The 15,569-nt window shown below is 34.5% G+C and overlaps 1 protein-coding gene across 2 annotated transcripts; it reads right to left on the bottom strand.

Annotated features, from left to right (window-relative positions):
- Positions 1-1,681: 1,681 nt before the first annotated feature.
- On the bottom strand, positions 1,682-11,795 carry LOC129951257 (uncharacterized). 2 transcript variants are annotated; one of them, XM_056063340.1, is made up of 5 exons: positions 11,242-11,795; positions 3,199-3,477; positions 2,957-3,089; positions 2,355-2,491; positions 1,682-2,300 (listed from the first exon to the last, which is right to left on the bottom strand). In XM_056063340.1, the coding sequence occupies exons 1-4, from the start codon at positions 11,426-11,428 to the stop codon at positions 2,368-2,370; spliced, it is 723 nt and encodes a 240-aa protein (XP_055919315.1). In that variant the 5' UTR covers positions 11,429-11,795; the 3' UTR covers positions 1,682-2,300; positions 2,355-2,367. The 2 variants fall into 2 exon arrangements, with proteins under 2 accessions (XP_055919315.1, XP_055919316.1); XM_056063341.1 differs by lacking the exon at positions 2,355-2,491 and having other exon boundaries at positions 11,242-11,782.
- Between the last annotated feature and the right edge of the window lie 3,774 nt (positions 11,796-15,569).

The following is a 15,569-nucleotide window of genomic DNA, read 5'->3' on the forward strand; positions in this document are numbered from 1 at the left end:
AAGTTATCAGTGTAGGTAGCATCCCAGAATTGTTTTGATTGTAATTGGTGCAGGATTTCATCCTGACCAACACCTGAAACGTCTTTTAGAATACCCTAATTGGATTTTTGTAAAATTACATTTTAAGGGGCGTTGTTGAGTTACGAGTAGGTGTAGATAAAAGAAACTTTAAAACAACCAAAACATACGATACATGGTCTCAATTGAAAACACAGTTTTGTGTTATACTTTAAAGCTTGTCTTTTTACGTTTCAGCTGTTTTAATAGTAAAAGTGTTTTGTGTTTGTTGCAACCTATAAGTTCAGTTGCCAATATAATAGTGTAGCTCGTCTGAATTAAACCACATCTTTTGTAAAAATATAGTTCCACTTTGTGTTTACTTGAACTAGGTTATACTCATATTACTCTGGGCCAGATTCTGTAATAACCGAAACGAAAGCGATCGTTCGTATTCAAAAACGAAATAAATTGTGCTAAAACGATATTTGTTCGTTTCTGCATCAAATTCAACAAAATGCGATTGCATACTTCTAGGAAGTCGACAGCTATCAAATATCTCGAAAGATGGGAGTAAAATTTTTTTCGATATGTAAAACTTTAGCAAATCGATAGAAATAAGTAAGACATTAAGTGGTTTCAAGTACAAAATGAAGAAAAACTAAGAAAAAAAAGCACGTATGTAAGTTATTTTTTACGTATTTCAACTTTAATTTCGGTGAATGTTAAGTAAAACTACACAAATATTGAGAAAACATAAATTATCGATTGAAGTAAGATCGAATATAGTAAGAAGACTCATCACTATTAATGTGACTGATTGTTTTTGAATTATTTGTTTTGAAAGAAATATTTGTTTACTTGTCTTGTAATGTAAGTATTTCTCAAAACAACGAGTTTAAGTCTTAGTTCGTTTTTGAGATCCAATACCATTGTGACCTTTAATAAAATATTACATATTATTTTGTTTATGTTATGAAGAGATTTTTTTATTGTTTTCTGATAAAAGTACGTATGAAGTACATACAAATCTCTAACATTTCTTCTTACCCCTCGAAAGTTTAAAGACTTTTACTCTTCTGTATCACTCAAAAATGCAAAATATTCACGTATCATATATCTCTTTTTATAAAAAAAACTTTATTTTTAGTAAAATGGTACAAGTTAATCCATTTAAGAAAAAAAACGTCAAAGAAAATACTGTCGTTTATTTTTTTCGCATGTGCGAACGAAAACTTTCGTTTTTTAAGTTACATGAAGCAAATCTTTTGCACACGCGAAAACGTTCGTTCGTGTGTGCGATTCAGAATATCACTCCTGAATCTGAAAAAAAAAATGTATGGCAAAATCCACCACTCGATACGACCAAATCCCATCGGACACAATCCACTAGTTGTATTGTAAACACATCTTTAAGAGACTTCAATAACTTTTTAAGGCCGTATTGCTTTAATTTGGGGTTCATTAAAAATAAGCATTGAATAATACCCCCAGATCTTGTGTCACATGCCCGTGTTGACGTGTTGCTTATGATGACATCCTGCTTCGATTCCAATCATAAAATTTCATAAATTAAATATTTGGAGTTTTGACTCTTTCTTTCCCAGATTATTGTACATTATATTAATATATTATATTATTATTGTAATAATAATAGTTTCGCATATCGATAAAGACTTTCCTCTTCAAATTTTGACATGATTTTATTAAATCTTTGTATTTAGTTGTGGCTAACAAAAATACATTTGCACGTAACAGAGATAAATTTCTTAGTTCGTCGTTTCTCGGTTACTAAATTAAACATTTGCTAAGCAAAAAATCCACAAAGTAATTAAAAAAACTAAATTCACTAAAGTTCGTTCAACCGCTATCTATGTATATATTGCCTTACAACCGTGATTTTATTTTTTTCATACAGTTGCATGAGCTATGCCTGCAAAAATATTTTATATTTTTCACAAAATTGAATTTAACTAATCAAAAAACATAAAAGGTGATATTATAGGGTCTCGATACAAATCATATTTCACTATTGAATGTTTTAAAAGCGTTGGCATTATTTGTACCAAAATATTACTACGATCAACATTTTTAAGAGTATGGGGGCTTACACCCCTCTTTTAGGGTACTGGATCAACGTTGTATGTGCTGTGTGCTGGTTTGGTTCTCTGGAATCGTTTAGGGTCTATTTGTAAAAAGGAAAGCTTGATTCTTCATATTTTTTCGATTTTCAATTAAGGGTAAAGTTTGAAATGTGGTCACTCAAATTGGTTCGAACTTGGAGCGTAGCTACTGATTCACATCTGGAAAGACAGTTTAATTAAAATTGTAAAAAATCGGTTTAAGTTTGTATATACTATCTATTAAACTTTATGATTTCTGACTGTTAAAGCTGTTGAAACGGAGTAAGTATCTGAGCACCAAAAAATTCGAATGCCAAACCTTCGAGGGTGGCCATATATTTCGACTTACATTAGTTTTTAAAATAAAAGCACTATTAATAGTGAAACAATAAATTAATGCCACGAAATCAAAATTAATTATACAAAAATATTTTTTTAAGCCTTATTTGTGTAGGTTTGAATTGATTTAGTATTGAATTGATATTACCTATGGTAAAGTTCACAGATTTTAGGAAATAAGTAACAAACATTAAGTCATACAAACTTTTATCAACTATTTTAAAGATTGAATGTAATATGGTTTAAGTCTCAAAGTATTTTTTAATTTTTAATGAAATGACAATACCCATCTAAGATTACTTTTAAATACCAAAACCATGAAAACAACAACATCAAACATGGACAGAGTGTGTTACTAACTGCCTGAAAGTTTTTGTTTTCTCAAATTGTTATTACTCGAAAATCGTTAAGATGTGGTACAGAAAGTGAGGTCATTTCATTTTCAGTTTGGACCATTACATATCGGATTTAGCAATATAATTGCAATTTTAACTTACTGAGATTTATTGAACGGGTCAATGAAACCCCTAAAGATATCCACAAAAGGTATTTTGTTGTATGTCTCCCTTAATACCTTTGTAAATTCTTGAATGAACATCGAACCATCCGGACCTAATTTTGAAACAAAGCCTAAAATAAAAAAAATTGAAAAAATTATATTTGAATACATAACTTAGTTCAAATATTATTATTATTGTGATGTGTACATTGTAATGTAAGTCAAATTTTTATAACATGCCTTCAAATGAGCTCATTAATACAGCTGTTACTTGAGAATCATCAGCTACACCCTCCCTGTTGTCGTACGTATGCAACAAATCCTTATCAAAACTGCCCTTACACGCTTGAACTGCTATAAATTTGGGCTTTCTGTCGAGGGTTGGATTTCTAAATATTTTTTTAGATTCCTCAAAGAAATTGAATTTCCCATCTGAACAGCATAACATATTTTTTTGTTCACCGTGTGACATATAAATTAATAAAATAGATTCAAATTCCGTGAAGTTAAAATTGGATACTGAAAAATTAAAAGGATCTTGTATTATTTTGTCATTGAACTTTCATATACATTTGTAGATTTCAAATGCATTAATTATTGATACAGTGTAATGTAAAATCATAAAATATGCTTTATTTGTTTTTGTTTTAAAATACAAATATACATACATACATAATTTCAGAAATAATTTTCATAAATATAAATTTGATTTTAAGGTTCAAATAAACACAAATTGGAAAACATCTTCATAATATAATTATTATTTAATTATTTATGTGAATCAAAGAAAATACAATCATGGTATAAGTAGATTATTTCATTAGTAAGGCTCTCCTTTCCATCAAGGCATCAACGGTGGCGTCTACAGTTCCAGTAAGGTTGAACTACTTAGTAAACACCTTATAGGTCTTCTACGAATTATTCGGAGTGGTTTTATCCGGCTCCCCTTCCTTGGAGTTATACTAAGGATCTGGACCTCCAGATTGAGGGTTTTGCCGTCGAGGTGATTCCTGGCCACGTAAAAATCTCATGTTGACAACCTAAGCAAATGAATTACGGACAACGAACTTCGGATATGCACGTGGATTGTTAGGTACCTTAACACACCACGTGCGGCCAAAGAATTAGCGGAGGCCCTAGACTGCTATAAAGCAGACATCACCACCATCCAGAAAATACGATGGGATGGGCCGGCAAAAAGAGGATTAAAAACTGCGATATTTACTATGGTGACTACTACCGCGAAAACCAGCAGCGCTTATTTGGATGCGGCTTTGTCATTGGAGCCAGACTTAGGCAAGATTTCTTGAGCTATAGGTGCATCAACGAGCGCCTCATGACCATACGCATCAAGGCTAAATTCGGCAACATTAGCCTGATATGCGCGCACGCCCCCACAGAACAGAAAGATGAAAACACCAAATACATGTTCTTCGAGCTCTTAGACAAAACATATGAGCAGTGTCCTAGCTACGATATTAAAATTTTCCTGGGCGATTTTAATGCAAAGTTATTAATCGGTAAAAACAGCCTGCACGACAACACTTCTGACAACAGATTCAGGCTCATAGATTTTGCTGCGGGGCGAAACGTCATGGTAGCCAGTACGCGTTTTCCCCACTTCAACATCCACAAAGAAACTTGAAGTTCTCCAGACCGTCAACCAGATTGACCATATTGCGATGGACGTCAGACACGCTTTCAGCATCATGGATGTTCGAACTTTCCGAGAAGCTAACATTGACTCGGACCACTACCTCGTTGTAGCCAAGGTAGCACTTCGGGTTTCCAGACCCAAGGCAAAACAGGGAGGTGCTGGGAGAAGGTACAACGTCGAACGGCTATAATTGCAAGAGATCGCCAAATCCTTTTCCGAACAAGTTACAAGTAACCTCTCTCGAAGTCATCTGCTGCCAACACAATTTATCGAAAACCAGTGGCAACATTGCCAAGATGCAATCAGAGAAGCCACCTCTGATGTGCTGGGTTTCAAGCAGCCACCAACATGGAACTCTGGTTTGATGAGGAATGTCGGCAGGCAAATGCAGCCAAACAACAGGGGCGCAAAGCGGCGCTGCATAAAAGGACGAGAGCTGCTCATGAGCTTTATGAGCAGAAGAGGCGAGAGGAACACCGACTTTTTAGAAGGAAAAAGAAACGGCATGAGAAACGTGCGGTCAAAGATGTTGAGAGGTTTAAAAGCATGGATGAAGTTCGAAAGTTTTATGAACATGTGAAACGAAATTCACAGATACATAAACCTAGAACCGAAGGCTACAAAGACGAAAGTGGAAACATCATAGTGGAACCGCAATCAATGCTGCAGACTGTATAACGGCGACAACGAACCGAATTTCGCTGTCAGGAAGGATGATCCATTCAACATAGACGACGAAAACCCATCCTCCCGACTTAGACGAAGTAAAGATTGCCATATCTAAGCTGAAGTCTAATAAAGCCGCTGGAGCGGATGGTTTGATTGCCGAGCTCTTTAAAGCAGAGGAAGATAAGTTTATTAGGAGCATGCACCAACTTATCTGTAAGATATGGTCGGAAGAAAGCATGCCCAATGAATGGAACCTCAGCCCGATCCTGAAAAAAGGAGACCCTCTTAACTGCACCAACTATAGAGGAATCAGTCCACTTAACATCGCCTATAAAATCTTCTCTGCCGTAATATGTGAACGTCTACAGCCCATCGTTAACAACCTGATAGAACCTTATCAGTGTGGTTTTAAACCAGGAAAGTCCACAGTTGATCAAATATTCACATTACGGCAGTAACGAGCTGTATAGAGCCATGTCTAGTTTTGGCATCCCTGCCAAGCTCGTCCGTTTGTGCAGGATGACCATGGAGCATTCACTCTGCTCTATAAAGGTTGAAAACAACTGAACAGAACCTTTCGATGTCAAAAAGGGTTTTAGACAAGGTGATGCGCTATCATGCGATTTTTTTTAACATCGTGCTTGAAAGAATAGTGCAGAGCTCACACATCAACACTAGAGTCACTATCTTTCAAAAGGCTGTCCAATTACTAGCATATGCTGATGACATTGACATAATCGGAAGAACTCAGCGTTTTGTCTATGGGGCTTTTGTGAGTATTAAGGCATAGGCGGCAAAAATGGGTTTAACGGTTAATGAGGACAAAACAAAGTACATGCTGTCGTCAAGAGAGGACATACAACACCAACGTCTTGGTAAAAACGTCAACATCGAAAGACGAAACTTTGAGGTAGTCAAGGACTTCGTCTACCTAGGCTCCGCTGTAAACGCAGAAAATAAAACCAGCGCTGAGATCAAACACAGAATAACTTTCTTTGGGCTAAGAAAGCAATTGAGTGGTAAATTATCTCTCGAGGGATCAAAGAGTCGCTATATAAGACCCTTATCATCCCCGTCCTGCTATACGGTGCAGAAGCACCGACTTAGATGGAATGGTCAAGTAGAGCGCATGGAAACCAATGCTCAGTCCCGGAAAGTCTTCGAATCCACACCCACAGGACAGCGCAGTAGAGGAAGTTCGCGGATCAGGTGGCGCGCACAAGTGGAAGGTGACCTCACCCAACTTGGAGCGCAAAACTGGAGAAATCTAGATAGCGACCGAGCTAGATGAAGAAGTTTGTTGGGTGAGGAATTAAATGTATAATTTGTTGAAAGACTTACTTTTTTGTTTAATTAAAAATATAAAATATTGTGATTATTATAATCAAAACAATTGTTTTTAAAAGAAATTATCCAATACACACACCATTTCTTTCGATCAGCTAGTTTCCCGAGCGAGCTTGAAGCTCGTCTCAATTCTTTATATACCTGATCGAGTTTAAATAAGCTTTATTCGCCTCGATTACGGTCGGGGTTCGGAGCCGAGGCAAAATTTGCGAAGAAAAACATGTGTGGAGGAGTTGGTTTTACAGATAATACGTTATGGTCTGTTGCATGTCTGTGTACAAAAAATATAGTTTTGGTTTAATCAAATTAAAACAAAAACTTGCACATGAAGTAGGTAGCATATTCTTATATGGTGCTGAACTATACAGTTTTTCATTGTTAAACACGAATAAAAACTTTCTCATCTGGACTTCATAAGAAACATCGAAACACCATTTGCATTTTAGAAAGTGGTGTCAAACTTAATCATTTTTCAATCTTCTTGTGCGGTAAGAACACCATGAAGATTTATTTTATCCAAACTAAGATAAACCTTTGGTGGAAATAAAGAAAAACTAAATTATCTTTTTTTTTTTTTTTTTTTTGCAAAATAATCGCATTTTCACAAAACTAAATAATATCAACAGTAAAAGATTGATTTTTTCCCCAATAGCAAACACAAATGATTATAAATGCACAACTGCTCAACGAACACAGCCATCGAGAAACAAATGTAATATCAATCGTATCAACATTTGGGAACGAAATCAGATAAGATACATTCGAGGCTCGTACAAATGTCAAAACCCATCCACAGTAAGATTCTACTCTAACTTTTATCGGTGTTATTCATACTATGGATATTGTTTTTGTTATTCGTGTAAAATCCTACTATACTATGGATAGATTTTCCAACAAAACACGAGTATTGTTGCTGTATCCACCAAAGATTCTCTACTTTCGATTTCTTCAAATTTATCTTAATGACCATAATAGATGAAAAGTTATAATCCCAAGAAACAGAAAACAGAAACAGGTAGGGGAAAGGTGCGAACAGTGAGACGCTTTTCTTTTAAAGTAGTATATCTCTGAATGTTTTCAAGCAATCTTAACCAAACTTTGAGTATATTTTGAGGCATATTTTACCTTAATGTAACGAAAGAATTTTAAGTGAAAGAACTCATGAGAAAATCACAACAAACTGAAACGTATAAAAAGTCAAACTGTCTCACTGTTTGCGAGCGGTGCGATCAATGAGACAGTGTAAGGCGAACAGTGAGACGGACAATAAAAAACAAAAAAATTAAAAAAAGTTAAATAAGTACATAGACAATTAGTGTTTTATTAATTAAATTAAGTAACATAAATATATTTCTTCATTAAAAAAGTAAAAAGGAACAATGAAATTAAAAAAAAGTAAAAAACAAAAAAACAGAATCACATTGTGATCATTTCAATTCACAGATATAGTTACGAATAAAAATAATAATCACTTGAGGCTGCTTCCATAGCCCTGGAAGTCAACATCAAACATAACAGATGCCTTTTGGCGACTAGTGTGACCACATGGAGTCGGCGTTGGCAGCACCAGCTCTATATCTTCGTGTGCTACTGACGCAATATCCTCAACTTCAGGCTCAGTGAATTTATTCCTTGTACCGCTCCTCGGCAGGAAAAGAATTTGGTAGTGATTGCTTTCGTCCTTGTCCTTTATTATTTCGCCAATATAATAAACTCTTTTATTTTTGTCCGCATTGAATCGAACCAAGACATAGGCCCCAGTTTTAACTTCCTGTGAAAGAATCTCCTCCGTAGAGCGCACACTGACGAACGAACCGTCTAAAGAGCAATCTTGAAGAATTATGTCATCATTGTCATCTGATTCAGACTCAGATTGTAGTATCTTTCGTTTTTTGACAGCTTGAATCTTCGTTTTTGGTGTCCTTTTTAACAATTCTTTCTTTTCTAATTTTTCTTTTTCCGGCGTGTCCGTCAGTATCGTACTCCTTCCTTTTTTCCGTTGCTTTCTCTTATGCTTCTGTCTTGGTGCAGCCTTGGGGTAGCCTTTAAACTGTTCTGGGCTGATAAAAACAGTTTGCGGTTTTTGACGTCCGGGTTGATTTAAAATTGTTTCTCCTTCAAGGTCAGTTCTTCCTGGTTTGTTGAGTGTCGATACTCCATCGCTTGGTTCTGTTTCCTCAGTTGCATCAATAAGAGGCCTGTCGGTGACCAAACTACTCATAAAGTCCACATCAGTGAAAGCATTTCTGTCCGGAGGATAGATTCCAGCCTTTTGAAACCCTGCCATGATGTTGGATGGTGTCATCGACTTATCAAAAGCGTAACCAACTGCTTTTGTTATGTCGTAAATGGAAAACGTCTTACCAGGATTCTGCATCATGAATGAGTCTATCGCTTGGTTGTACGCCGTTTTAAACGGTTTATAGACGGAGACATCCAGTGGCTGCATTTTGTTCGACGAATGTGGTGGAAAAGTCATCATTATTACACCATGTTCTTTTCCATAATTGAGAGCGGCTACGCTGATGTGGCTTTCGTGATTGTCCATCAACAACAAGGTAGGATTTTCTTTGGAACAAGATGTAAATTTCACAAAATGTTCCACCACTTTGAAAAAACATGTCGAGTTCATCCACCCGGATGGATTTGCCAAACCAAGTGTACCTGCAGGTGCACCAAGCAGCATATGGTCTTTAAAATGCACTCTGGGAAAAATCATTACTGGAGGGATGTATTGGCCAGTTGCACTTACAATGCAACACAAGGTGACTAACGTTCCTCTTTCAGCGCTGGTTACTTTACTGACTTGTTTCATTCCTTTTTGTGCAAGAATTTTCGCAGGAATCTGGACCGTTGTTACCCCGGTTTCGTCCAGATTATAAATACGAGTTCCTGAAGAAAATCCGTCTGAAGATCGTGACAGGACGTCGAATATGTTGTCATAAAACTTGTTAACATTGTGCCTATTAAACGAAGTTGCCCGAGATAGGCTGCATGCCTCTGGAGTGCGAAGGGCAAGTGTAGGATTTCTTTTACGGAAGCGCTTGAGCCAGTCAGTGCTCGCTTTCTTGTTTTTTATCCGATATTCTGGCATTTTTTTGGAGTTAGCAACTGCCGTCTGATAAGCCAAACGCGCTACATCTAGCAAAGTCAACCCGTAAAACATAGTGGAGCAGTTTTTTATATAGTCCGCTAGAGATAGTTCTTCTTCCTTACTAAACACGGCATTTACTGCGTAGTTCGGGTATAATCTTGCAGAAGGAGATTCTTTGAAAACTTTCACATACCGCGAAAGGGTTTGGAACGCCACACCATTATTTTTAGCAGCTTTTCGCAATGAAACTCCCTCCTTTACCACCATATCCAACGCTTTTTTCATAACATTGCTTGGAGTTTTCCCAAAGGAATAACGCTCCACCGACATATTCGATTTATTTTGTAGCAACAACAAAACCTGTTTAAGAGAAAAAAAACAACAAAAATCAGTTGCCGAAATCAGTGCGAAGCCAGTTGGAAGGTCCACCGCAGGATTGCCATTGAATAATTTTATTTATAGTATTTATCATGTATGTATGTATGTATGTAAGTGCAAACAGTGAGACATGTCTCACTGTTTGTTTTTTGTAAATGTCTCACTGTTCACTTTTTGTCATTTCATAAAAAAAAAAACAAAAATTAGAATAATGACAAGGAATTCTAAGATTTGTTTGTATTATTATAAAAGAACACATAAATACGTCATATGTAAAAAAAATTCTGTGAATTTACCTGATTATTTCGTGTTGCTATGCTAAAATTGAACACACTCCGAAAAATACTTCGATGTATTTATTTTTATGTTTACCCGGTGGAGGTTAAGGCGCAACTGAAAGTCGTGCGCAACAAAATTAAAACACATGGAGGGGTAAATATACGTTATAACCAATACTGGGCACTGGCATGTCCGTGCATGCTTTCACAAAAGAGAAAAATGAATTGTCTCACTGTTTGCATTGTCTCACTGTTCGCGCCTTTCCCCTACGGTAGGTACAAAGCATCTGGGATGTAGTAGATGCTTTGATAGGCATGTCAGAAACTGGCGTCGATAGATAAGTTCATAAATGATAAGGTAGTCTAAGGATTGGACAATGTAGTTTATCCAAAGAATTTTAAAAACGAATGCGAAAGTTCAGTGAACTAAGAGGAACATTCTTAGAACTATGAAATCTATATCATTTAACTTATTTACAAAATATATTCTAGTATTGTAAATTCAGAGCAAAGCAAATTCGAAGCACTAACCTAGCTGATAGGACTCTTATGGATCCAAAATCCTGCAATCTAAGAGTGTTATCTATAAGAAAAATAAATTGAATTATAGTTGCAGTTTTGATTCATAGGAGATGGGGCTCATTTGGGTAATTATATCTACATTAAGAAGCCGGGTTTCGTAAAGTGATGTGATAGTGGTAATCTTGGCCTAAAAATAATAGGCTACTACTATTAATCTATTGTGTCTATTGTAATTATAGAATCATCCTCATAAATATAGAACTCAAAGTTATTATTTTTACTTTGTTTTGCAGAGATAAGTATGGAATATTGAAACAAAAATTGTTTATATGACTCACGTTTTTCAACTTCTTTCCTAAAATGTTGAAGGTTCGGATTATTTACTGTTTGAACAAGCATATCAAATGAAAAAAATAAATACTCCAATTGTTCTACATCACGGAGACTGCTTGTGCGGCGTTCCAGATCTTTATGAGCATCAAAGTCGATAAAATTGAAAATTACTACTGCACACGACTTATTCATATTTCGGTCTAAAGGAAATAAACTTTTGTTTATACGTCTTAACGACTGTCTCTAATATTCAAAAATATGCAGTATAAAAAAGAGTGATCTTTCAATTACGAATACTTTGATGCTTGACACAATAAACCAAGGAAGTTTTGCAAAAAATTAAGAATCAAATTTATTTTATCAATAGCAATGTTATCACACAAAACTTATAAAACATAACTAGCATTAAACGAATTAAAAATCCAAGTTGATTCCACATTAGCCATTCAATTAATACTAGCACTCAATGCATTAATATTTTTTGTTTTAAATTGACATAACATGCATAATGGAATTGAGATAGGAGAAGTTTAATACCAAGTAAAAATACGAAAATATCAACCTACGATTTGAAAACGCAATTGTTTCATTGAAAAAGCTTTTTCATTTGAACAAAAATAATCAGAGCTGTCACTTATAAAACAGAATTAAGCAATGTAAATGAAATCAATGAGTGTTGCACTAAGGGTAAAGTAATAGCTATAATTGAATCTCATCATTGAAACCAATTATTGGAGTATTGAATAGTTCGGTTATAGGGATCATTAAAAATTTAATTAAAACATTAAAAATAATAATTATGATTAAAATCCAAAAAATATATGTACATACATACATATATAATTTGTCATTGAATTGTATAGAATTGAAATTCTAATCAGTGGGACGTTTCGATTAATTTTTTCGACACAACAGAATCATTAAATACATTTTCATTGAAACAAAAACATTTTTATCAAAAAATATGTATGCAATTAAAATTTAGAATCGATTGGTACAACACTTCTAATCGAAAGGCACGTAAAGTAAAATATCCATTAAAACAGTTTTTGGGATTGATTTCAATGATAGCAAATGTTTAATGTTCATGTTATGGCTCATTGGTTGCCTAGCTTCATATAATCGAAATGGTGAATATTATAAAATAGGAGTTTAATGACAACAATTATTATAAATAAAAGTATTTTTTGTTTTGTATATGCTTCAAAAATTATTATTTTACATCGATCATAAGTGTGGATTACATGCTCCCTAAGGGCACAATCTTTGATTTGAATGTGTCTATATAAAGGGTGTCCCTGTCGAAAGTAATGGCGCTTATAAACGAGTGCAAGGGAGACATTTTTCGTTTTATTTTTCTTCTAGTTTTTATTTAAATAAATTGTACATACAAATTGTTTAAAAGATGCCCCTGTTGCTCGAATGCAAGCTCGAAACCGTTTAAGAAATTGTAATTTGAAATTTGTTATGCTTAACGAGTTGGTTATTTCTGCAGCAGCAGCGTGAATACTTCCTTTAGTTCACTTATGTTTCAAATGTGCTTAGTGTATACATATACAAATTTGTATTTGTATTTTAATTATTTCAAAAATTTCTTACAAGGTAGGACATGAGTCTTGTAAAGTGTTGGAAGCTTTAACATTAATTTCAGAATTTGAATATAAATTATATAACTAAGACTCCTATTTGCATATTTATATAAAGAAAAGGAAATTTAATATCAATTATTGGCAAATTGTTAAAAAGTAAAAATTTTAATATACCTATGCTTTTTGTTCTTCTCATAGCGATGGGTGTAAAATATGAATAAAAAATTGACGCTCAGTGTTTAGCAAATTGTATGGGGGTAATATTAAAGCAAAGGACCTTGTTGAATGAGGGAAATTCAGCTTACTGCATAGATAATCAGGTTGTTGTGTTTGGATGATATCATGCAGGTAACTCGAAAGTTAAATAAACTATCTAGGCTACAACCAGAAATCAGTACAGCAAAAATGGATATATGTATGATTATAACGACGTAGATTACAAAGATAGCGGGCAATATTGTTGTAAGCAACATTCAATTTACGGGTAGTCACACAGTCTAGTTTACAAAAGATTTCACACCCATACAGCACAATTAGTAGTGCCAATGGCACTATTAAGGTGGTCATCCCAAGTGAGAGTGCGATTGAATACTACTTCTAGGTTTCTAACAGTACTAACATATTCAATGGTTTCGTCGTAAAGTTTCAACATGTTTAAACCCGATAGATCAAAGTTTTTGCAATAGATGTGGAGGGATGTTGATTTGACAGGATTAAGACGAAAATAGTTCTTTTTGACCACTGTGAAATGCGGAGCAGATCCTCGTTCATTAAATCTACAGCATCATTTTTAGGCCCGAAAGGTCGACTTATCAGGAGCTGCACATCATCAACATAAAGATGAAGTAAACAATGTTTAGAAACTTGTGGTAACTCATTAATGTAAAATGAAAAGAGGATTGGTCCAATGATTGATCCCTGTGGCACTCCACTCAAAACATTAAGAAATGTGGACTAGTATCCATTGGCCACCACGCATTGTTGCTTTCCGTTGAGATCCGAAAGACTAAGCTTACACGACTCTAAAGAAAACCCAAAGTTAATTCGCAGCGTTCTACAAAGAATTGAGTGGTTAACAGTATCAATAGCCTTTGAATAGTCTAACAGTCTAATTTCATCAGTTACAAAAAGTAGGGCAGTTTTGCAGCTGCGCTTAGGTCGAAAAGCAGACTTACAGGTACTTAACAGGTTGTTGATTGTAAGATACTTTTGGATCTGCTCCAGAAGAGTTTTTTGAACCACTTACGAAAGAAACGGAAGAATGGCAATCGACCGAAATTCTGAGTTTGCTGAGTGCATCACAATCGACGTCACCATCGACAAGCTTTTTAGATTGTTTGCCGATACCGATTTCACGCATGTTTTTCCATAATTTTTTGGCAGATGTTAAAGAACCAAGTTTGTTTTCATAATAAAGTCTTTTTGCCGTTCTGACCATTACGAAAACTTGATTACGTAGTCTGTAATACAATTTGTGGAAGTGCTCCAGTTTGTAACGTCTCCATTGACTGTAGGCGGCATCTCGTCGTGGCATCAGAGCAGATACTTAATAACTATGGATGTAATTCATCTTTTTTGCAAAACGGCTAGTCGGATCACAATATTTTGTAGACAAATTTTAAACCTCTTCTCTCGTTCGGAGCATCACCTGAAAAAATTCAATTCTTTGAGTATAGTCTATTGAAAGTAAAGTTTAAGTTCGTTACAAATGAAAGGCTTGTAGGTTGTTCCTATTGAACACTTTTTGCACGGTTGATTTTAAGTAACCTATCAAAATCACTCTCTCCATACCACCCAAAATATTCTCCATAACTCCGTGCAAGATTAATAAGCGCCATTACTTTTGACATTACTTCTGGCAAAAATAAATTAACATTTTTACGTGGAGTCGCAAAGTTAAGACCGTTATTTTAAGCAAATTTCTTTTTATTAAAATTTATATTAGATGTCACTAATTTTATAACGAAGTAAGAAAATATTGTTAAAAAATAAACTGTAAGAATAAATAAAAAAAAAACAACAACAAAAAACAGCACAGAAATGTATTTTAATTTTTATTCAAACCACGACGCTTGACTTAGTTGAAATTGACTTGTGATTTTAAATTTGCATGGGTTAGATTGATAATTTTTTGTAAAAATCACAAACTAGCAACATTTTTAAAAGTAAGAACAAGTATTAAGTGAAACTATTTTTTTTCAGGACACTCTTTCAATGATTGAGGTGATTTTATGATTTTTTTAAATGGTTTACAAAAACAAAATATTTTGAATGTGCAAAAAAAAGTCTCATTACTGAACAATAATTGAATGTAAAAATAAAAAAAAATCAACTATGGAAGGGGGGTAAGAAAAAGAGCAGTCCAAAGTAGGAGTTCAGTCAAATTTAAAAAAAACAGCGTTTACTCGAAAACCGTTATGATTCGGGATAAACAAGTTACAAAATTCCGAAAGGTCATGATCTGGCCTATCACTATATTTAATTTGGACTTTCTTTTGCGACAAACTCTGTATAATAAATACGTTTGTCAATAAAACCAATATGGTAACATTTACTAAAATGAAAAGACTTTAAATAGGTACATTGTTTAAATTAAAAAAATATTCAAAATTACGCATTATTGCTATTTTTAACTTCAAATAGGAAGTTATTGTAATGGGTCCGATTTGTCAAATTGAAAATTTTGAAATTTTAAAGTCGAAATAAAAGATTTTTAGAAAGATGTCTATGGCCAGTACGTTTTT

Source organism: Eupeodes corollae, chromosome 3, assembly GCF_945859685.1.
Source record: "Eupeodes corollae chromosome 3, idEupCoro1.1, whole genome shotgun sequence".
Taxonomy (NCBI): Eukaryota; Metazoa; Arthropoda; class Insecta; order Diptera; family Syrphidae; genus Eupeodes; species Eupeodes corollae.